Source organism: Narcine bancroftii, unplaced genomic scaffold (assembly GCF_036971445.1).
Source record: "Narcine bancroftii isolate sNarBan1 unplaced genomic scaffold, sNarBan1.hap1 Scaffold_154, whole genome shotgun sequence".
Taxonomy (NCBI): domain Eukaryota; kingdom Metazoa; phylum Chordata; class Chondrichthyes; order Torpediniformes; family Narcinidae; genus Narcine; species Narcine bancroftii.
In genome coordinates this window covers 415,916-440,584 of record NW_027211889.1, presented here as the reverse complement: position 1 = coordinate 440,584, position 24,669 = coordinate 415,916, and the positions used below count along the sequence as shown (strand labels likewise).

Here is a 24,669-nt window from a genome sequence, read left to right as displayed (position 1 = left end):
CTCACCAACTCTCCCTCTCTCCTTTCCTCTCCCTCTCCATCTCTTATCGCTCTCCTTCTCCTCTTACCCTCACACTCTTCCCTATATCCTTCCCCATTCCTCGACAAGTCTCCCTCCCTCTCCATCTCCTTCCTCTCTCCCTCTCTTTCTTCTCACCCTCCCACTATCCCTCCCCTTCCTTGACAACTCTCCCTCCCTCTCCCATTCCTTCCACTCTCCATCTTCTTCTCCTCCCCCACTCTCTCCCTATATCCCTCCCCCTTCCTCGATAACTCTCCCTCCCTCCCTCTCCTTCCCTTCCCCTCACAATCTCCCTATAACCCTCTGCCTTCCTTGACAACTATCCCTCATCCTCTTTCCCTTCTCCTTCTCCTTCTCCTCACCCTCTCCCTATATTCCTTACCCTTCCTCGACAACTCTCCTTCCCTCTCCTTTCCTCTCCCTCTCCTCCTCTTCCCCTCACCCTCTCCCAAAATCCTTATCCCTTCCTCGACAACTCTCCCTCCCTCTTCTTTCCTCTTCCTCTCCTTCCCCTATCCATCTACTTCTCCTCTTCCCCACACCCACTCCCCCAATCCCTTCCCTTCTTTGACAACTCTCCCTGCCTCTCCCTCTCCTCTTCCCCTCTAACCCACCCCCTTCTTCGACAACTCTACCTCCCACTCCGTTCTTCTCTCTCTCCTTCCCCTCTCTTATGCCCCTCACCCTCTCCCTATATTCCTCCCCCTTCCTTTACAACTCTCCCTCCCTATCCTTTTCTCTCCCTCTCCTTCTTCACTTCCTCTCCTTCTCCTCAAACTCTCCCTGTATCCTTCCCCCCTTCCTCGACATTTCTTCCTCTCTCTCCTTCCCCTTTCCCTCTCCTCCTCTTCCACTCACCCTCTCTCCCTCTATCCCACCACCTTCCTTGACAACTCTCCCTCCCTCTCCTTCCCCACTCTCTCTCTTTTTCCTCTTCCCTTCACCCTCTCACTATATCCCTCCCCCTTCCTCGACAACACTCCCTCCCTCTCTTTTCCTCTCCATCTCCTTCCCCTCTCCCTGCTCTTCCCCTCTCCCTCCCCTGAGTGAGGTGCTGGATTTGGGAGGGGTGAGGTCAAATGCAAGGGAAAGTCTACAATATATCCTTTCTAGCATTGATGGAGAGAAGGATTTTGAGCTGAACGCTCTCTGCTCCCTGAAAGAGACAACATGGTGGAGAGGATGGTAAAGAAACATCCAGCCTGCTGGATTTCATGATTTGGGGCACTGAGTTTAAAAGTTGGTGAGTCAAGTTACAGCTGTATAAAATTTTGGTTCGCCGCATTTGGAATATTACGTAGTGTTCTGGTCCCTGAATTCACGGAAGGATGTCGAAGATCTTGTAGACCTCTATCACGTCTCCTCTAATGCTTCTACACTCCAGCTCTGCAAACCTTGCCTCATGAGAATTGTTTCCCAATCCAGGCAGCATCCTGGTAAATCTCCTCTGTCCCCTCTCCTTCCTATAATGAGGTGACCAGAACTGAACATAATATTCTAAGTGAGTCATACCAAAGATTTATAGATTTGTAACATGACCACTCTACTCCTGAATTCAAACCCCCTATGAAGGAATCTCAGCACACCATAATCCTTGTTCACTCTCCTATCAAACTGTGCGGCAACCTTGAGAAATGTGTAGATTTGCAACCCAAGGTTCCTCTGTTCATCCACACTCTTAAGTAACCGACCATTAACTCTGGACTCAGCCTTCTGGTTTGTCCTTCCAAAATGCATCAACTCTCACTTATCTGGATTGAAATCCATCTACCACTTTTCTGCCTAACTCTGCATCCCACCTTCATCATTTTGTAACCTTTAACAGCCTTCATCTCCATCCACAACTCCTCCAAACCAACCTCCGTGACATCCGCAAACTTACTGACCTATCCATTCGCCTCTTCATCCAGGTGACATGAAAATCACAAAGAGCAGGGTTCGCAGAACAGATCCCTGCGGCACCAACCTCCAGGCAGAATACTTTCTTTCCACTACGACTCTCTGCTTTCTTCCGACATGACAGCTTTTATTTCATGCAGGTAATTTTTCGCTCATCCCATGACTCAGGACTTTCTGAAGGAGTCTCCTGTGACTGACCTTGTCAGATGCCTTGCTAAAATCCTCGTAGACCACATCTATCACCCTACCCTCATTAATTTCTTTTGTAACCTCCTCCAAAGACTGAGTTAGATTTGTGAGGCCAAAGCTTGCCTTCACAAAGACATGCTGACTATCCTTGAGTAGAGTGTATTTCTCCAGATCTTCATAGATCCCATCCTTAAGAATCCCTTCCATTAGTTTACTCACCAATAATGTAAGACTAACCCTAATTCCCAAGATTCTCCCTATTACCTTTTTTAAACAAGGGGACTCCATTTACCATTCTCCAATCCACCCGAGTCAAACTGCCGTCTATCACTCTCCTTTCCCACGTGAGTGGTGCTGCTGTCTCACCCCCCCCCCCACACATCTGGGTCACGCTGCTGCCTCTCCAACCCACCCCCCCACCCCTTCACCAAGGGTCGATATCGAACACTTTGGAGACCCCTAATATGTAATTTAAAGTAACTTAATGTCACTTTATTTGATTCAGCAGAGAGTGGGGCAGGGAGGCAAGGTTAGGGGGGCTTTACTAAAGCTCAGCCTGGAGTGGTAGTTAATCCGCCACAGTTGACATGGTGTTGCAGTCGTGCTCCAATCTTCAAATATGCCTGGATGTAGCAGGCATGGATAATTGCCGTTGATTTGCAACAACCCATTTTTTATACACTTGTGGATGCATGAAACTATGCACCAGCTTTGATCTTTTTCAAACTTCGAACATGCGAGGCAGGAGCTTCAATTGTAAGAACCCATTTACTTGTTTCAGATGGTGAAGAGAAGCAACATCCACGTCATTCTGTGCATTTCTAAATGGCACATTGGGGAAGTAGTGAAATCAAATTGCATGAGTGGATGCAATTGGTTTGGATGAGACCTTAAACCACATCCTATATGGTTTTTAAAGAACATACAAGATTCTATCGTACAATAAATTCTGTTCTTTACCCGGCCTCGGGCCTAGTCGGTTCGAGCAGCGAGTCGGAGGAGACGGAGACCAGAGTTTGGGCAGTGTTCGGAGGAGGAGCGAGTTGAGAGTGACAGGTTTAATTGGTCAAGGCCAATAAAAGGAGGAAAAGGCAAAGGAGAAGCCAGAGAGGAGTGGCCCAATGAGAGAGTGGCCTGGTGAAAGAGTGGGGTTTCGAGGCTTTGGCTCGAGAGGCTTCACCGTATAGGGGCTGAGGTCGAGTATCTAGATTAAGGTAAGACTATATTTTTTTGTTATTTTCTCTTTCTAAGGTGAGGGGGAGAGAGAAGGGTTGAGTGTGAGAGCAGTTTGCTCTTTTCAGTGTCAGATGTGAAAGGTCCTGGAGTCTTCGACCTCCTGGACATCCACGATTGCACTAGGTGTACTGAGCTGCAGTGTCTCAGGGACCGTGTTAGGGAATTGGAGCTGCAGCTCAATGACCTCGACCTGGTCATTGAGAGTGAGGCCGTCATAGATAGGAGCTATAGCCAGGTGGTCTCAACAGGGCCACAGGAGGAGGATCAGTGGATTACATTTAGGAGAGGGAAAAGGGAAGAGACAGATACAGGAGGGGGCCCCTGTGACTGAAGCACTCAACAAATTGTACTCCTCCTTGAGGAGCATTCAGGCTGGGGAAGGAATCAATGGCTGTATCTCTGGCATAAGGTCGGCCCCTGTTGCCCAAAAGGGTAGGGAAAGGAAGAGGAGGGTAATAGTTATAGGGGATTCGATGGTCAGGAGGACAAATTGGGGATTCTGTGGATACGAATAAGGAAACAGATTGGTAGTTTGTCTCCCTGGTGCCAGGGTCTGGGATGTAACTTCTTGTGTCATTTCAGAACAAGTTGGATAGCTGCATGGATGTGAGGGGATTGGAGGGATACGGACAGGGAGCGGGTAAGTGGGGCTAGAGGAGCTCACTTAAATCGGTGTGGACTCGAGGGGCCGAGAAGTCCTGTATCCGGACTGTAATTGTCCCAGCCAAGATTTATCTTGCAATCAACATCATTAGGTCATTCCTGCATTGCTATTAGGGACCAGTTATGTGTGCAAAATAGCAATGTTTCTCAACTAGGTCAACGACCCTGCTTCATCAATCCAGAAATAAAACATTTCCAAAATCGCAGTGGTGAGAAGTGCCAGGTAAAAGTAAACCTTCGAGATCTTCCACTTGGACATTTGTCCGTTCCAACGTCCTCTTCTGCTCTGATGTTTCCTCACGCAAACGCTGGAATCTCTGTTCGATGGTAGCTAAAATGAACACAAGGTTCTGTTACACATACATTTAAAAGTTTCTTCAAAGGTTTACCACAAGGTTCCGGTGTTTTCATCCCAACAAACACATTTTTTGTTTTCGAGAAAGGAGAACTGTGGGTTTAGTAATATTTAAAGCAATGCAGAACAGAAGATGACGAGCAAAAAGTAGGGGCAAAAATGTGAGCAAGGAATCAAAAAAGTTTGGAGGGAATCAGCGTGAAATAGCAGACGAGTGAAATGAGGAACAGTGAAAAGGAAGGGACATTTGCAAAAGGAAATGGAGAGAGAAAGAGAGGGACAGTTGTGCAACTCTTTGTTGAAAACATGTTGAATTCAAGGCCTTTTACTCATCGAGAGGAGCAGGTGAAGTGGGGGGGAGCTGGGGCCAGGGAGGAGCAGGAACAACAATCAAAGCTGAATAGAGAAGACTCTGAGAGCAGCTGCAACCGTTCTCACCAGAACTGTATCCCGCCCTTCGGGTGCTCAGATGCATGGATCTTCAGTGCCCTCCCAGCACAGCACGAGAAATCCCCTCTCATTGGGGGTCTTTGAGCCATCACAGCCCTAAACACTTCCTTGGCTGCATGTTTGCCAGATGTTCCTACTTGGTAAATGGCCGCTGCTTAACCTTCTACCATTTCTACATACCCTCTATTTCTATTAATAACTGATCAACAAGACAAACACACTCTTCAGAAAATATAGAATTTCTGAGATTTAGGAAAGAAAACAAAAATGTATAAAAATAAATGAGCTGATAGAGCATCTGGAAAAAAGAAAAGCAACATTAACATTTCGATGGAGCTCGTGACTTCACTGCCTTGCTGGCATATTTTAACATTTGTTTCCTATTTCCAGTCTTGTTTCTATGATTGGAAGTTGTCTGGTTTCCAATCATTCAATCTCCTCTTCAATTGATGAGCCACGGACAAGTATGCATGACTGGAGCCTGGCTGCTTTATTAAATAATCGCAGAGCATCACTTTCAACGAATTCACTGCAAGAATTCCCATTTGCCGCCATTTTCATTACCAATGCTCCAAGTATGGTTCTTAATTCAGTACCTTCAATGCAACAATTTTATAAGACCCAACACTTCTAAGATGCACCACTCGAGCAGAAATTTCATTCAATAAACACACATTTTGCAATACTATTGTGATTCTGGCCTACGAGTCTGAATCACTGACCACAATTCACTGGAGAAAGTTCTATTGAACTTTCTTAAATACTGCATTTTATTCAAACATTTATTGAAGTGTGCACAGTTCTTTAGTTAATGGTCATTTTCAGAGCTGTTTATGAAATGATAGCCTATTTATGACGTGCTAGGTAAAGATGATTCAACATTTGAAATCCAATCAATTGCAAGAAATATTTTAGAATAGTTCAAAGAGGTTGGTGGGTCCCCACTGGTAATTTGCACATTTTGAAAATGTCTAATTTTCCAGCTGGAAGCATCACTTGTATTTGTTTAGAGAACCATTTTTTGATCTAAGGAGCAAATGTTGAAATGGTACCTGTGGTCTTTCGAAGCTGGAGTACATTTGGAACAACGTCAATGCTCAAGGACAGCAGGCACTTTGCTGCCTCCTGTAACTTTTCGACACCATCTTCATGTTCAGAAATTTCTCCCTGAAGGACCTGTGATTTCAAAATGACACAATGACTCATTCACAATAAAATTAATATTTCTTTCTGTATATCTTAGATTTGCCGATACTTTGGTTAATTTCGATATTGTCTTTGGGTCAAGGAGATAAACAGCCTGTGAAGACGATTCTATAAATTATCATAAATACCAACAACTCTCTGGCCTGCTTTGGGGTGAGGAGGCAAACATTTTCAAGGACCCAATAACCACAGGATATTGGAATTTTCTCAAACAACCAGATCAAACTTTCTATTGATCATTACTCATTACTCATTAATACTTCGAGGTATTTAATACGCCTGATGTTTGAGCATTTTCTGATGCTGTTGAGCTCATCATCTTTATCTTGTCTACATCTCTTGACCGGCCCTGAAGTCCCCTTGCAAACCATCAAGGTCACAAGAAAATATTTAAAAATGTTCTGATGCTTAGATTTACATCAGCATTGATAAAATAATGCTGAAGAACTCATTTGGCTTTTCACCACTAATGGACATAGATTTGGCTGCAGAGGGTTATTCTGCATTATCGTTTTTCGGCCCGTCCGTCTACTTTTACTCCGGATGACCCCTCTCCTCAATCCATCATCCTTCAAAAGTAAATATGTGTTCTCCCTCAGCAATCTGACCCGTTTACAACTGCTATTCCCACGAGCACTTAATGGACCACAGCTTTTCTCCATGACCATCAATCCCAGGCCATTTACTGCAATAAATGGTCCGACTTTTCTCTGACTGCATGAGCAGAAAAGCCCTCCACTTCAGAAAAGCAAAACTGGAACTAGTGATTTGTCTTTCTGATTCAAATTCCAATTCCTCAAACATCAACTCCAGTCAACATGATGCCATTAGTTTAGTTAATGATGGAGAAGGATAGGTCTGGGACTCGGGTTGAGGTTCTAAATTGCAGAAAGGCCAATTTTGAGGAAATGAGAAAGGATTGAGAAGGTGTTGACCTGGAAATGTATGTGCGGGGTCAGTGGAAGACCTACAAAGGTGAAATTTGGAAAGTACAGACTTTGCATGTTCCTGTCAAGATTAACAGGCTTAGGAATCATTTGGAAGTAGAGAGGTGTGCAGCAGGTATAGACATCACAGAGCAAATGAGGTGCTTGAAGAGTATAGAAAATGCAAGAAAAAACCTCAGTGAAGTTATCCTCAATGAAGATAGCAAGGCTATCTGGTTGATAATGCGGTAAATTGGATCAGCAAGTTTGCAGGTGACACTAGGATAGGAGGTGTTGTGGACAGCAAAGAAGATTTTCAAAGCTTGCAGAGGGATCTGGACCTGTTGGAAACATGGGCTGAAAAATGGAAGATAGAATTTAATGCAGATGAGTGTGAGGTGTTGCATTTTGAAGGACAAGCCAAGAAAGGGCACTGTCCAGTAGGGCAGTGAGGAGTACGATAGAACAGAGGGATCTGGGAATACAGATACCTCATTCTCTGAAAATGGTGTCACATGTGGATAGGGTTGAAAAGAGAACTTTTTGCACATTGACCTTGATAAATCAAAGTATAAAGTATAATTGACATTGGTGAGACCCAATTTGGATTATTGTGTGCAGTTTTGATCACCTAACTGCAGGAAGGATGGCAATTGTGCAGAGATTGACTTGGATGTAGCCTGGACTTCAGGAGTAGAGTTGTAGGAAAAGGTTAAACAGGTTATGATTTTATTCCCTGGAGTGTAGAATGAGGGAAGATTTGAGAGAGATATTTAAAACGATATGGAGGACAGAGTAAATATAGGTAGGCTTGTTCCACTGAGAGCAGGTGAAATACAAACCAGAGGACATAGGATAAGGGTGAAGGGGATAAATGTAGGGGGAAGGTGAGGGAGAACGTCTTCACACAGTGAAGAGGTGGGAGAGTGGAACAAGATGTCCGTTGAAGTGGTAACTGTGGGCTCAATTTTTAATTTGAAAAGAATTTGGACTGGTACATGGATGGGAGAGGTATGGAGGGCTATGGACTGGGTGTGTCAGAGGGCCTCGGCAGAAAAAGGGTTCGGAACAGACAAGAAGGGCCAAAGGGGCCTGTTTCTGTTCTGTAATATTGTAAGGTTCTATGGTTCGAATACTTCTTTGAAATAAATCAATCTCTGCCACTTTGCAAACAAATCTTACCTCCAAATGTGCTCCAAGTCACCACTTGCCTCCCACCTCCCTTCACCTGTTCCTGAAACCCCCATCTATGGAGTTATCGTCTCTGCACCTGATGATTCCATTAATGATTTGCTGAGATTTTTTGCTCTGCTGTTATAATCTTGGAGGTCGTCCAAAATTCTGCCACCATTCCCTTAGTCACCAGGCCCCCATTAAACATGGATAAGGTCTGAGGAAACCCATACTGAAAATAGACACACAATGAGAGCAGAACTGTTTGGCTTCTTTGTTACAGTTTCCAATCTTGCCCCCACCATCTGGAAGCAAATTGGCTGTTGGATCTTCATCAGGCTCCCATTAAAACCTGATCAAGGTGGAATGAATGGAGCTCAACTTCCTATTTCAGGTGCCAAACTTACAACCTCCCATGTGGCCTTCACCACTGTTATTGGATGTGCACATTAACATTATTTCAAAGCATTCATTATTCTACTCGTAAATTAGAATAAGCAACATTACACAGTGATTTATGAAATAACAACTTTAATTTACCATGATATTTTCAAGTTCTTGCTGCAAGATTTCTGGATTAGAGATGGCCTCCAGCTGAACCATTCGTCTTTCTGTTTCAATTCTCTCTAGCCACAAACGCAGCTCATCTGCCTTCTCTTGCCATTGTTCAAACAACTTTTTGCCAAGACGGGATCCAAGTCCAATGCACTATAGAGTGAAAGAAATGAATGAGTATGTGGATTTTTAAAATGTACGATTTTGTGATGCTATCAAATATCGAGTGTCCAATCGATCCAAAATGGGTCAAGCGATACATTACTGGTCCATTACTTATGCCAACTATCATTTTTTTGTTCCCTGCATCAAGTTTTTTGAGGGTCACAGACAAAAAGGCAATGTTCACTTCTCACCAAAGGTGAAATGCCTGTTACCCTGCCGTACTGTTCCATTTTCTTATTATGTCAATAATTCTTTTAATTAATATTTTGAGTTTGCTTTCAAAATAAACTGATTGTCAGGAATATATCAGAAGCATTGAAAACCTTCACAAATTTAGTGTGTCAGTGAAGATTAGACAGAATTTTTTTTGGGGCTGGGCTTGTTCCAGCCGAACACGCTGCATTTCTGTTATGCCATTCAAGCCTCACCGTTGAGTTTAGGAATATTGAACCAGCGATGTGACCTTTGTGGATTGGACACATTACACCTTGTTCAGTGACAAATACACGTGGGAGGCCAGTCTGGAAAATCTTCACCAGTTATGATCTGTTCGACATTTGATTTTATTAAAAGGAAATGAGATCACGACTTATTTTCTGCAATGGTCTCCGTCCAACTTGAGTGAGTTCGGCCACCAAGAGAGCTCCACAATACTGGAAAGATTTGATCATTGTTCCTGTTCTTCATGGGTATTATTAATAACAGCCGCAAACCTTTTCCAGAGCCACCCTTCTAAGACTAAAACTTACACAAGTTGCTCAGTCTATCAAAATGCTCTCAAGTTACTGATCTTAAGTAAAATTGGAGTTTAAATGCTATTAATCTAAAAAAAAATGAAGATATGTCATACTTCTGATCGAAGTGTGTTGAAGCGAGCATCGGCGCTCTCAACCGTCTCCTCCACATGTTGGCTTATGGCATCAGGATCAATTTGGATCTTGTAGCTTTCAATTGCATTCCTGATTTCAAAGTGAAAGGCAGCATCAAAGACACTTTTCCAAGATCGTCTGAGGTGTCTTAGATCCCCTTTGTGAAATTGAAGATCTTTGAAGAGGAATTGCTGCTTCTTAAGTTTGAATGTCAATGACGTGGAGTCAAATTCCCCAGCTTTAATCTTTGTTAGTTCCTTCTCCAAATGAATCATGAATGTTTCAAATTCATCGTGATCTGTTTAAAGGAATATAATGGTCAAATATTTAAATGTTTTAAAGCATTCAGAATGGTCAAAAAATACCAGATTATCTAGACTTTGACACATTGACAGGATCCTGTAATAATTACAAGTTGGGGTTATTCCAAACCACATGTAGCTTTCTGTTGTCTTACTTAGAATTCTTTTCAACTCTCAGTAAATAGTATTTTATAGTAATCTGGAAAATAAATGAATACTTTCCCTCACCTTTTCGGAACTTCTGCAATTCTAGATGCAGATCCTCAATCACATTTAATTGAGAATCTGCACTTGATAAAGCGGATTCGTACTCCTCCATCAAGACATTCAAGTTCTCCTGCAGTGCAACTTCCTCGTCTCGCAAAGGGTCCTGGACATTTTGTTCCAGGAAAGTCTGAGCTGCCTCTGTGGCCAAAACCAACTCTTGCTCTTTCCGGGACAACTTTTGGCGATGTTCCTAGAAAAGAAACAATCCTAGGTTCATTTTTATTGCTCCAAGTTGTGTTGGGGGAGGTAAGATTTCTATTTATTGCATTTGCAATTGAAATAAAATATTCAGGTTTCCCAATTTATTAAAAATCAGGGTACCAAAACACCCTTAAATACACACAGGAAACGTATTTCAAGTCTAGAAACCTAAACGGTTTTATCCTTTCGGAGGTTTAATCAACTACCTTGATCTACAATTCTTTGCTTGTGTCAAAGGATGAATCCTGCTGAGATGGAATAGAATATATTCCATATTTAATTTGACTGACAAGAAAATAAATCCTCTCCTTCAGTATTTGTACACAGTCCCTTCCCCATCAAACAGACTTACTTTAAACTTAAGCACATTAAACTTTTGTCATTTGAATGATCTCATCCTTATCTTTCTATTCAGGGATTTAATATTGTTTCATGATGTAAAAGAGAACACGTGAAATCTAACTAGAGTTGACTGTGATCTAGTCAGGAGAATGTGAACTAGTTTGTAACTGCTTCTGACTGTAGTAACTGTCGTGCACCACTGTGGGGTGGGTGTCTATGTATATGAGTGTGTGAACAGTTTCAAGAGATGGTGGATCTTCTTGTCTTTTTTTCTTCACTGGTATCACTGTTTCCTTCACCCCAGACTTGCACATCTTCGCCCAGTGGTTTGCTATGCCGTAGGCTCCACATTCAGAACCATATGCGGGACAATCATTTTGGTCACGGAGGGGTGTTGTCTGCTGCCCTTCCTACAGGTCCTGGGGGTGGCACTTTTCTGATTGTATTTTTTATAGCATCAACCCTTCCTTCTCTTTGCTGTGGGTAGGTCTGCATTGATAGGGATTTCATTTGTGTCCTCGTGGATTCGAAGACTCTGCCTGTTTCTATATCTTTGGCCAGTTTCAAGCTATCCTTCCCTATAAGAGACTTTTGCATTCAGGATGGGCATATTAGTGGATCAGCTAATCTTTCCTCTATATCCTTCCATCTGCATTTTGCAGCATTAATTTTTGGTGTAGTAAGGAAGTTAGTAACAGTCTCATCAGTCTCTTACACAAAACCTTGAAATTCATTGCATTCAAGTCTAGGATTAGAGCTGAGTTCAAGGTGAGAAACAACCTTTGCAAATATCTGCTCTGGATCATTTTTCTCCACCCCGTAAGCTCTCAGCTATTAAATAAGTCACGGCCTGGCTCCCCTGTCCAGACATGTATAGAACTAACCTTCTCCTCGCTGTTGCATTTTTAAAATAGCTTTTCACTGCTAAATTGTACATCGGCTGAAACGTTTTCAACGATTCAACAATGTCTTCAGCCTCCCGTCCATCACTGGGTGAACTGCTGTTGCACCAGCCATTCATTTCCAGGTGTACTTTTTCTCTTCTTCCCCTTCAGATTTCAGTCACTTCCAATCAATTTTATAGTTTTATTCTTGTTCTCTTAGACCGACCACTGCCAACATGTTCTGTCTCCGTGTTACCTGGGAGGATTCTTAAATAACTTAAAGATGCAAGATTCAAATAACAGAAGGGAGTTTACTTACTGATGCCTTCCACCATCTCAGGAAACTGTTCACACTCATACTCATGTATAGGTGCCCCCCAGTAGTGCACGACGGTTACCACAGTGAGAAGGGTGTATTCCTAGGAAGTTACAAAAGAGTTCACATGATCCTGACGAGATAACACACCCTTCTCACTGTCGTAAATGTCGTGCACCAATGTGGGGTGCATGTCTATGTGAGTATGAACATTTCCTGGCATGGTGGAAGGCATCAATAAGTAAAATCTCTTCTGCTATTTGAATCTTGCATCTCTAAGAAGATGCAAGATTCAAATAGCAGAAGAGATTTTACTTCTGCTATTTAAGAAGCCTCCCACACAGAGACATAACGGTGACTTTATTGTATTGATCTTTACCATTTTGTTCAACATCCTTTGGACTTTTCAAGACTTTATTCAAGTCGCCTTATTCCAAAACAAACCAGGCTGTCAAGCACACACAGGGCAATAATTTGCATACATGTTAAGCATTGCTTTACGAAAAGAAGATAACATCAATTGGTAAATGTTTAAAGATCTTTGCTCTTTTTTAACGATGAAAATCTGACTTGAGCACTGCATATTAAGGAATGACAAACGTGAAAATCTATCCCCATTTTAGTGAAAACATTCTGGGTAATTATCATTTTCACATTAGTGCTTCAAGATGCAGGTGTCCCTGCCAGGGCCCAAACTGAACGAACGGCAATATCTTTCCCAGTTAGAAGGGAGAGGAGTGTGGAGGGGAATCAGCAGGTAGTAATGTTCCTACGGACCTAATGCACGTCCCTCTCCATGTCAGAAGGCTCCTCTTTGGACATATTCTTGGAGTCGAGTAGATGTCGTTCACTCCGTTGATAGAATACAGGACTACCTCAGTGGAGAGAATGAATGGAGGGCTAATCAAGCCAACTGCTTTGCTCTGCTGTTGAGGTCCTTGGGCCCTTTGGGAATTGTGCTCATCCAGTCAAGTGCGGAGCAAAGGTTCGCCACCTACTGCTTGACAGGTAGCCTCTGATCTGTTTTAGTTATCACAGTACTCAAAGTGGCTGGTCCATGTTAGGACCACAGTGAGAAGGAGACCTGGAGTCATGTGACAAAACCCAATTGAAGTACCATTATGCAGGTTATTGGTGAACAATGCCACTTTATGTCACAGTGTGTGCGACACACTTTCCATCGGGCAGCTGATTAAATAAAGTATGGCTTTGTCCTGCTTTTGGTAGATGGACCAGATACCTGAAGAATTTGCCACTTTGTCAGAAGGATGTCAGTGGATCAACTGTGACAAGAGGTGCAAAAAAATCTAGACTGAACTTCTCCAGTACTTCGAATGTGATGGAGTCTGGTCCTATTTGTCTGCTGCACTTGGTGTTCCTAAGTAAATCAAATAGGGTGAAAGTGATTTCTGTGATGGTGTCGGAAGAACCTGATGGAACATGCTAGAAAGTGTCTTAACCCCAACATTGTTATTCAGAAGCTGAGGCCTACCACCACTGAGAATGAGGAGACCCTTGGTCCCTCTTTTCCTGTTTACTGTTCATGACCCAGCCGGAAGGACGACAGAGCTCAAATTTCATCAGCGGTTAATTCTGTCTTTGGAATGTTATTTTTTTTTCTGCATTGCCTGCCCACTGTCCAGTGTTGTAAGATTATCAGTCTGGCACCTCATGTGCATCTGCATTCCCTATTAAACCATGGTGATGACTTGTCTTGGTTGTAATGGGAGAACTAACGATGGTAAGTAACACTTTCCTGCTGCAAATGTTAAAGGCCCATCGTACCTTTTGGCCACTGTGATTCCAGCTGTCAATTTATTCTGCATCTATCCCATTTAGCACAATGGTGCTACCACACATCAGAATTGAGGGAGCCCCTGGAGAAACATGGGATGAATCTTTCTGCTCCTGCTGTCACCAACAGTTGCCTCAACAACAGGAAAATTGTGGTAGTGAGGGGGTGTAGCCTTACTCACTCTCTTTTCCAAACCATTCCCTAGATCTGCACAAGGATCTGGCCTGGTTGAGTGGACGAACAGTGACGTTGCTACGCCAGAATTCATTCCGGTGGTGTATGCTTCCTCAACCCTTTTTGGTTGTGAATAGCTTGCATGGCCCATTCAATGGGTTATAAAGAGTTAATCACATGAGTGGGTGCTGGAGTTATCAAAATAGGGGAGGAGGTTCTTCCCTTTACAACATCAAGATCCACATTATCTGAGAATACAGCATTACTGAGGTGAAGAGTTTTTGTTAAGAAGCTGCCATGGTGAGATTGTTAGTGAAGGGCCTCTGTGACCATCGTCAATCACTGCCCCTTCACTAGTGAGTTAATCATATTCCCGTCATCTCTCATCACTTGCGTGACTGGGCCAGAGCAAAGAACAGAAAGTAGGACTGAGTTAGAAAGAGGATCTGCTAGATCTTTGAATAGGATTGGGAGAAGATCGTCAAAATTCAATTCAACATTATTTGGAAATTGTGTTAGTCATTATTTAAGTGAAATTTAGTCAGTCGCCTTTCATCAAATCTGTACTGATCAGAGGTTCTGATGAAAAGTCCAATCCAAAATATTTTTACAATTGTTCGAATATACACTTATCCAAAACACCTGGAAGTGTTCATACCTTCAGGCCTTGCTGGTGGTCATTCAGTCTTTCGCCCATCTCAGCAAATGACCCCATCGCATCGTCCTCTTCCTCCATCTGGAAACCATCACCTAATGCGTAGAATTCGTCTTCGGTGATATGAACTCCATAGTGACCCTCGACTGCCAACCATTTCAGAAGATCACCTACTGTCTTCTTATGTTTTTGTAGGTGACCTTCTGTTGTTTCCTACAAATTGCAAAATCCTGTTAGTTTGAAGACGTGTTGTACTTTCCTGGCAGCAATTCCATATTCCCTCATCTATTTGCAAAACCTTGGGATTGAGGAGGATGTGAAACCACTTGAGTGGAAGATGCCTGTTTATAAACAGGGGCCATTCCACACCATTTCATCGGAATATGCACATGGGCAACACGTGGTCTTGCCCAGTCTTGGATCAATACGAAAAGGATGGAAAATACTAAAGACCAGCCTCCTATACACACACACGGGCATCGACGGAATTCCGCTTCATCATTTCCCTGCTCATGTCTCCCTAACACTGCCTTCATTTCTCGGGCCCCTTCGTCTAATCCCTCCCCTTTCATTTCAAAGGCCTTCTCTGCGTCTAAAGCAACTGCTACTGTTGGCGCTTTACTCCCTTCTACTGCATGAATTAAGTTAATAAATTTACAAGTATTGTCTGTTGTGCGTCTTTTTTTAATAAATCCAGTTTGGTCTAGATTTACCATTTTAGGTACATATTCTGCTAATCTGTTTGCTAATAGTTTAGCTATTATCTTATAATCTGTGTTAAGTAATGATATTGGTCTATATGATGCTGGTGCGAGTGGATCTTTCCCTGCCTTTGGTATTACTGTAATTATTGCTGTTTTACATGAATCTGGTAAGCTTTGTGTTTTGTCAATCTGGTTGATTACTTCCAGGAGGGGAGGAATTAATAAATCTTTAAATGTTTTATAGAATTCTATTGGGAATTCATCCTCTCCTGGTGTTTTATTATTTGGTAGTTTTTTTTTATTATCTCTTGTATTTCTACTATTTCAAATGGTTCTGTTAATTTATTTTATTCCTCTATTTGTGATTTTGGTAGTTCAATTTTAGTTAAAAATTCATCTATTTTGCCTTCTTTCCCTTCGTTTTTAGTTTGGTATAATTGTTCATAGAATTCTCTAAAGTTTTCATTGATCTCCGTTGGATTATATGTGATTTGTTTGTCTTTTTTCCTTGATGCCAATACCATTTTCTTAGCTTGTTCTGTCTTAAGCTGCTATGCTAGAATTTTGTGCGTTTTTTCCCTTAGTTCATAATATTTCTCTTTTGTCTTCATTATATTCTTCTCCACCTTATATGTTTGTAGTGTTTCATATTTTATTTTTTGATCTGCCAATTCTCTTCTTTTAGTTGTATCTTCCTTCATTGCTAATTCTTTTTCTATATTTACTATTTCCCTTTCCAACTGCTCTGTTTCCTGATTATAGTCCTTCTTCATCTTGGTTACATAACTTATTATTTGCCCTCTAATGAACGCTTTCATTGCATCCCATAGTATAAACTTATCTTTCACTGATTCCGTATTTATTTCAAAGTACATTTTAATTTGTCTTTCAATGAATTCTCTAAAATCCTGCTTTTTAAGTAGCATGGAGTTTAATTTCCATCTATACATTCTTGGACGGATGTCCTCTAACTCTGTTGTCAATATCAAGGGTGAATGGTCCGATAATATTCTAGCTTTATATTCTGTTTTTCTTACTCTATCTTGCATACGAGCTGATAACAGAAATAGGTCTATTCTTGAGTATGTTTTATGTCTACCCGAATAATATGAATATTCCTTTTCCTTTGGGTGTTGTTTCCTCCATATATCCAAAAGTTGCATTTCTTGCATCGATTTAATTATAAATTTGGTTACTTTGTTCTTTCTGTTAATTTTTTTCCCAGTTTTATCCATATTTGAATCCAAATTAAGGTTGAAATTCCCTCCTATTAATATGTTCCCTTGCGTATCTGCTATCTTCAAAAAAATATCTTGCATAAACTTTTGATCTTCTTCGTTAGGTGAATAGATACCAAAACTCCAAATATATCTGACATTTTATCATTACATATCTCCCTGCTGGATCTATTATTTCCTCTTCTATTTTAATTGGTACATTTTTACTGATTAATATAGCTACTCCTCTTGCTTTTGAATTATACGACGCTGCTGTTACATGTCCTACCCAATCTCTCTTTAATTTCTTGTGCTCCAATTCAGTTAAATGTGTTTCTTGCACAAATGTTATATCAATTTTTTCTTTTTTCAGTAAATTTAGCAGTTTCTTCCTTTTGATTTGGTTATGTATTCCGTTAATATTTAAAGTCATATAGTTCAACGTAGCCATTTCAAACTTTGTTTATCTTCCCTTTCCGTTTCTCCATCATCACCTTTCCTTCTTATCCATTTCTGTTTTCTTGTTTTGAACACTTTATAAGACAACATTTCTAAAACATCAAACATTTTCCTTATTCTCCTATTTAAAACTTCTTTAACCCCATTCTCCCCTCCCCCTCCTGAGTTGCCCTTTATCTCTTGTTGGGAAACACATCTCCCCTCTCCATTTGGATTTGCGAATTCACTCGCAAATGTCAACTGATTTTGCAGTGACCGTAACTTATCCCCAACCAGCCCCCCCGGAAAAGATTTCAATTTTCATATGTAACAAAGGTCACTCTTTTAATTCCCTCCTTATTCCCTCTATTCCCTTTCATTCCCTTATTAATTCTTATCTATACTCTATATATTTTCCTCTAAATACGTATACATTCATGTATACACACGCATACATACACATCTACATATATATATATATATATATATATTAAATATATATTACTATATATATATATAATATATACATACATATACCCATATACACACATACATATAGTTCGTGGTCATTTTTACTCTCATTACATGTCTTCATCTCTCTGCTTGTTTTGTAGTTGTTCTGCAAATTTTCGTGCTTCCTCTGGATCAGAGAATAGTCTGTTTTGTTGCCCTGGAATAACTATTTTAAGTACCGCTGGGTACTTTAACATAAATTTATATCCTTTTTTCCATAAGATCGTTTTTGCTGTATTGAACTCCTTCCTCTTCTTCAGGAGATCAAAACTTATGTCTGGATAGAAAAAAAATTTTTGACCTTTGTATTCCAGTGGCTTTTTGTCTTCTCTTATTTTCTTCATTGCTTTCTCCAATATATTTTCTCTTGTATATCTTAAAAATTTTACTAAAATGGATCTTGGTTTTTGCTGCGGTTGTGGTTTCGGGGCTAATGTTCTATGTGCCCTCTCTATTTCCATTTCCTGTAATTCTGGTCTTCCTAGGACCCTGGGGATCCAATCTTTTATAAATTCTCTCATATTCTTGCCTTCTTCATCTTCCTTAAGGCCCACAATCTTTATATTATTTCTTCTAATGTAGTTTTCCATTATATCTGTCTTCTGAGTTTACAGCTCATGTGCCTCTTTAACTTTTTTATTAGATTCTTCTAATTTCTCTTTTGTCCTCTACTTCCATTTCTACGATTATTTCTCGTTCTTCCACATTCTCCACTCTTTTTCCTATCTCTGATATGACCATTTCTATTTTATTCATTTTTTCTTCTGCATTCTTAATTCTTCTTTTTATCTCATTAAATTCTTGTAATTGCCATTCTTTCACTGATTCCATATATTCTTTGAAAAAAGATACATCCATTGTCTTGCCTTTCTCTTCTTCTTCCACTTCTTTCTGTTCTTCTTCTTCTGGATTGACCATCTGTTGTTTCCTTCTTTTCTTTTTACCTTCTTCTTTCTTGTTGTCGTTATTGTCTCTGTTCTGCACCAGCTGCTGTGCTGCAGGTGTCTCTCTCAGCTGTGGAGATCGACTCCGCAGCTGTTTCCCCCTCCCGTCAGTGTGTTTTTTTTCTTGCGCAGTTGCGCACTTTTACTCGGCTCTGCGAGCCATTTTTGTAGTCCCGAGCCCGGGACTTCCACTGACCTGAGGGAGCGGGCTTCTCTCTCCGCGGCGGGCCTCCTCGGACAGGTAAGGCCTTCACCTTCTTCTTCCGACGTTCTTTCTTCTTCTCTTCTTCCCGTTGTTTTTGACTTTTCTCTCTTCGCTGCCATTTTCTTCTCACCTTTATTTTTACTTTGTTTTAAATTTTAATCTTGTACCTTTGTGTTTTGTGCGTTTTTTTTAAACTTTTCCGGAGAGGGCTGGAATTCCCTGACCGGCCACTACTCCATCACGTGACTCCCCCAACTGGATCATCTTCAGCTGTCATCATTTTCTTAGTCACAGACCTAGTTACCGCACATGCAGGATATATCTCACCATCCTCTCTAACCACATCCTTACTAGGCCAATTTGTCAATCTTAAAACTGACCCAACTTTATTCTCTGACAAATCATTCCCCAGCAAAAACGAGACACCTTGCATGGGTAACTCCTACTACAACAGTTCCTTTGACTAATTCTGAATTTAGCACAACCTTGTGAAGCAATATTGACCCTACCTCATCTCCAACACCTTTAATCAAAGTTGTCTCCTCTGTGTCTGTCCTTTGATCCACAGTTAAAACGGTTTCTAACAACAATGACTGAGCAGCCTCAGTATCTCTAAGAATGTTAACTGGAACCTGTGGTTCTCCCTCCTTTATTAAGACAAAGCCCTCTGACACAAAAGGCTTGAAAACATCCATGACCTACTGATCAGGTTATGCACCTCTGCTCTCCTTAAATTCCTCTGATTCTGTATACATGGTTCTGGTTAAACCTGTTTTTACCTTTTCTGTTTCAAGACTAGACAATTCACAGTCACATGACCTGCTTTCTTACACAAATTGCATATAAATACAGAAGTTCTGTCCTTTCCTACCTTTCCTTCATCTTTTTTCTGAACATTTTCTCCAGACTTTTTTCAGCCCTACTATCCTGCTCCATCCTAACCTTATGAACAGGTTTATTAATCTGGTCCACATGAGCTCTCTGAAAATGCCTATTATTCTGGAATGTCCTTTTGTGAGTCTTCCTCAACAAATTTTCCTTCACATGTAATATTTCACTATTATAATCCTCTACGTTTGTACTTTTCTCATCCAATGTTTAATTTCAACAATTTTCAATGCCTCAGAAATAGCCATCAGTTCCTACTTTCTCACCTTCTGCAGTTCTGCAGGTGATGGTTGTAACAAAAATGTATCAACATCCATTGCTGCAGTTTTTCCAGACACAAGCTTTCTGTTAGCTTGTAAAAATAGCCTGCAAAAACAACCCAATCAACTAATAAATCATGAAACTGCAATGTTCAAATCCTAAAGGATGAGCCCCCATAAAATGTTACGGAGTCCAGATGACCCCAAAAACCAGTAGCAATAGATATGCACGACAACACAGGGTTATTTAAACAAAAGTAGTTTAGAATTTTATTTGAACATGAAAACAGAATTGAACTTTAACTTATTACTTAACCTACCTAACCCACTTAATCCGCCCTCAAATACTAAGTGCAGGTGAGTGTAATGTGTATTGAAGATTAGAAAAGTTCTTTGGATCACAGTCCAATCTCACTGGTTGCAGGCAATTCTTGCAACAGTGCTCATACATTAGCATTAACAAAGTTCACCAAGCTTTGGTGTTTAACAGACAAATGGTTACCACTCAGAAGGGCTCTTGCTGGTTTTCAGAGAGAGAGATTCCATTTCCAGAGCATCTGCAACTGATTTCTTCTTAGTTAGTCTTTCTGACAAAACTTGTCCCCTTCAGGGTTCTCCGGATGATCCTTTTTCTTTCAGGTCATCTTTCAGACCATCAGTCTTCTCCTTTGACCAGGCAGCCTTCCAAAGTTTGGCAGCTTGTCCCTCTGGAACAGATTTATCTGACTCCTTCTCTCTCACTCCCTCCTTCTCTCTCACTCCCTCCCTCTCTGAGAGCAAAGCTGTTCTAACTCTGCCTGCTAACGCCACATGCTCTCCTAAGCAAGCTGTATGTGGATACTTTGTTGCTCCTTTGCAAAAAGCAGGATGCAATAAGCCTGCTAAAATTCTGGGTTTTCAAATGTGTGTGTGTGGAAGCTGCTCGAGTAATTCATTCCAAGCTACCTCTAAAACTCTTGTCACACTGCACATTCAGAGATCTGAGAAGAACCCTTGGCCGAGCCAACTTTGCTTGAAAGAAAACAACAATCACTAGCGATCTGTGGTCGTCTCAGCCTTCCTTAAGATAGGTTGCAGACACCACCTTATCAATTACTGCATTGGATCAGGTAGTGCCGGAAATACACAGAGAAGCCGCTGTGTGGAGATTTCACAGAAATACAGTTTAGAAGCAGGAAAGGATCAGATGTTATTGAACAACAATGAAAGGAACTATTAGCATGTGGTCTACAAAGTAACCTTCTTTTTGTATACTTTATTTAAAATCAAATTCAAAATCCACAATAAAATACATCATATTAACATACAAAAATTTCCCCCATATATACCCCCCTCCCACCCCCTCTCTTAGCTCCCTCCCATCCTCTACAACCTCAAACTAAAGAAACAAACCATCATAGTCGGGTTTGATGTCACCAATCAACCATGACATATTTAGACCCATACACTTCACAGAGGGACCCGCACATTAACAAAAATGGTAGACGGATGGCGTAAATTGTAAGTTATCTTTTCCAATGGAATACATGATTGCAAGTCCATGTGCCATCTCTGAATACTTAATTCAATTTCATCTTTCCAGGTTATAGCTTTACATTTTCTCGCTACTGCCAATTCCAACTGAATAAATGCAATTTGAAATGTATCCAATTTCATTTCCAAACTCCATTTTACTTCATATGTCTCAATAAAAATACTAACGGCTCTAATGAAAGCTTAAATTTAAACAACCCCTGCAAAAGTTCCATAATTCCATTCAGAAAGGGTTTCACCTGATCACATAACCATACTGAATGTAAAAAAGACCCTATCTATTCTCCACATTGAAAACACATATCCAAAGAGATAAATCTATACCTCTTCAACTTCTCAGGTGTTAAGTAAAGTTGATGAATAAAATTATAATGAACGAATCTTTATATAACGTTTACTGGCTTAGTCACACTGTCCTCACATAATGTCATCCAATCATCCTGAGAAATTAAAACCGACAGATCCTTCTTCCTTTTACTTCTCACTTTATAAATATCCGACTTAGGCATCTTATTTTGTAATAAAGCATACATTTGTGTAATCAATCCCATTTCCCCTCCTTCAATAATTAAACATTCAAATCTCATCCTTCTAGGTAATCTCAAACTGTGTCCAGAATTATCTAGTAACAAAGTTACTAAGCATGGACCTGATCCATTTTTTCATTCTATCACTGATATGAAACAAAATTTCCAGCTTCATAACAATCTTCGACCAAGATAATACCTTTCTTTTCCCAAATATTCAGGAATACGTGATTTATTTTAATACAAAGCTTATTTTAATACAAAGGGTTTTAGCCGAAATTTTGCCCTCAGCACCAATAGCAACGTTGGTCCGATACCATATTTCCATGAAATGTTTTAACACCGGTAAAGGATAATTTTGGAAAAGTTGAGCATTCCATTTATAAATAAACTGTTGCATTCTTTGTTCATGAAGCTGAGCCATTTGGATTTTAGCCCAACGTAAAGATTCATGTGATCCAACCATTCTATTAATAAACTTGAATTGTGCCGCTTCATAATAATCCTGAAAATGTGGTAATTATAAAACTCCAAGTCAATTTTTGTATAGATACTCTTGCCTATTTACCTTTTCATAATAAAGATCTTCCCAGCACATGGAAATCCTTAAAACCTTTTAGGAATCCCACATGTAATTGATTGACAAAAATACTGAATACGGGGGAAAAAATTCATTTTAAAACACTGTCGTGCTGGACACAACCAAGAAAGACTCAGCCACCACATTGAAAGCCATTAATGACGTTTTTATTCAAATTCAGCCCGCGCCCGCTTAAGGGCAGCCTAAGCTCAGTCACCTCGTGCATTGTGATATCAGAATCGCTGCCCCAGGCGTGCGCTGGGCAGGTGAATTGAGGCAGGGAGAAAACCTTGACAGCGCCATCTTCCCATGGCTGCTCCGCCATGTGGCGTTATACACCATGAGAGACTGTGCCAACACATCGCCCTATTAAAGTTATCGGTAAATCTTTCCACCTATTTAAATCTTATTTAATTTAATGTAATAATGGTCTATAATTCAACTCATATAAATGATTATAATTATCATCTACATTTATCCCGAAATACTTAATTTTATCCAACCACTTAAATGTAACAATATCTCTGCAGTTTGCATAATCCATTCTTGTCAAAAGCATCATTTCACTCTTATCCCAATTAACCTTATATCCTGATAATGCACCACACTGTTCCAACCTTCCAACTCAATAAAAGCATTTTACCAAGAACAAGCATGTGGTCTTGAAGGTAAAAATCACAGTTAAAACTTAATGACTATTTTCAAATCCACTGCGTCATGTGAACCATGGCAGTGAACAGAACAAAAGTATCTGGAAAAAGCAAGGCAAAACACCTTTCAGGATTGGCCCAAGGCATTGCAACTGAACACATGGCACAGGGTCAATCCCAAGAGACATTCAGATTTCACACCTATACACTCAAGGCTGAGGTTTCTGACTTGAATTTGATGAAAGGCAAACCACAGATTCTTGGTGCATCTTTACGAAGAACACTCTTGTTTTGATTATTTCAGCCACAAAACCAGGACTCCAGTCTCTCATCTCATCTCATTCCAGGGCAGAAACCAAAGGAAAGGGCACATTCTTCTGGGGGTCCTTGGTTAATATTTACTCTTAAATCACCACGGCAGAAACACAGAACATAGAACACTGCAGCATAGTACAGGCTCTTCAGCCCTTGATGTTGTGCCAACCCATATATTCCTTCCTAAAAAAAGCACTAAACTCTCCCTACCCCAAAACAATAAAGAGTATTTAATTCCTGCCTTTGACAGCCAATTGTTCCCAGAAGAAATATTAAAAATAATTATACTTCAAATGTAACAACAGAAAATGTTGGAAATAGTCAGCAGGTTGGTCACCTCCTGACTTGCTGGGAGTTTCCAGCCTTTTCTGTTCTTATTGAAATATCCAGTAATTCCAGTTTTATCATTTACACTTTAAACCTTGGGGATCCTTTGTCCTGTGAAAGGAAAGAGAATGTTTTTCATTTTAATTTACAAAAATAAGACTATCTGGACCCATTTATTAAGTAGGAATGTATAAATTCCAAGTAGGATTCACTTGTTGAAGACCTTGTTTAAGTTTCAGAATAAATGAAGCACCCAATCTGTAGATGCTTTGGAAAAAGATAAGACAAAGCATAAATGATTTACTAACACTGAATTGGAGATAATTAGCTGCGAAACACCAAGCTCTCCTTCTAGGATGAGTGTCTGATGTTTACGTGAGTAATGAACCTTGTGCACACAGTACAACTTATGTTCATTTCGACATTGCCTCATAGAAGGTTTCACACGTGACCGAGAGTACCTGCTGCGTGTTTTCTTCCCTGCGGTCGACATTGAAGTCTGACGATTCCTCCGCAGCAACTCGGGAATGAAACCACCTGCCTCTGATCTTCTTGCAGCAGTTGCACGTCATTCTTTTCCGAGGAGTGAGGGATCTCCTACTCTGCTCCTCTTCCCCAGCCACTCGTGCCACTCGTAGACAGCACAAGGCATTGCCCATTCTCCTGCAAGTCACACGCGAGGTGTTTCCAGTGACGTGTGATGTAGCAATTGCTACAAAAGTGGGGAACCGTGGAGAATACTGCAGGACAGTGTGAAACCAAAGGGAGGAGGGGGAACGGATTTGAAAAAGTGGGGAACCGTGGGGAACACTGCAGAACAGAGGGGAATCAAAGGGAGCATGGGAACAGATTGGAAAAAATGTGGAGAACCGTGGCGAACACTGCAGAACACTGCGGAACCAAAGGGAACAGGGGGAACAGCTCG

At 40.8% G+C, this 24,669-nt stretch overlaps 1 protein-coding gene across 2 annotated transcripts in view; it reads right to left on the bottom strand.

Moving 5' to 3' along the window:
- Nucleotides 1-24,442, bottom strand: part of LOC138750493 (microtubule-actin cross-linking factor 1-like) — a 30,857-nt gene extending 6,415 nt beyond the window's left edge. Inside the window, exons 1-7 of one of the 2 annotated variants that reach the window (XM_069912564.1) lie at nt 24,206-24,442; nt 14,647-14,856; nt 10,238-10,466; nt 9,689-10,005; nt 8,659-8,826; nt 5,866-5,989; nt 4,244-4,339 (exon numbers count right to left, since the gene is read on the bottom strand). In XM_069912564.1, the coding sequence (XP_069768665.1) occupies nt 4,244-4,339; nt 5,866-5,989; nt 8,659-8,826; nt 9,689-10,005; nt 10,238-10,466; nt 14,647-14,856; nt 24,206-24,403 (1,342 nt within the window). In that variant the 5' untranslated portion in view covers nt 24,404-24,442. Of the gene's footprint in view, nt 1-4,243; nt 4,340-5,865; nt 5,990-8,658; nt 8,827-9,688; nt 10,006-10,237; nt 10,467-14,646; nt 14,857-21,737; nt 21,878-24,205 lie in introns of those variants that run through there. The other variant, XM_069912565.1, reaches the window with a different exon arrangement.
- Between the last annotated feature and the right edge of the window lie 227 nt (nt 24,443-24,669).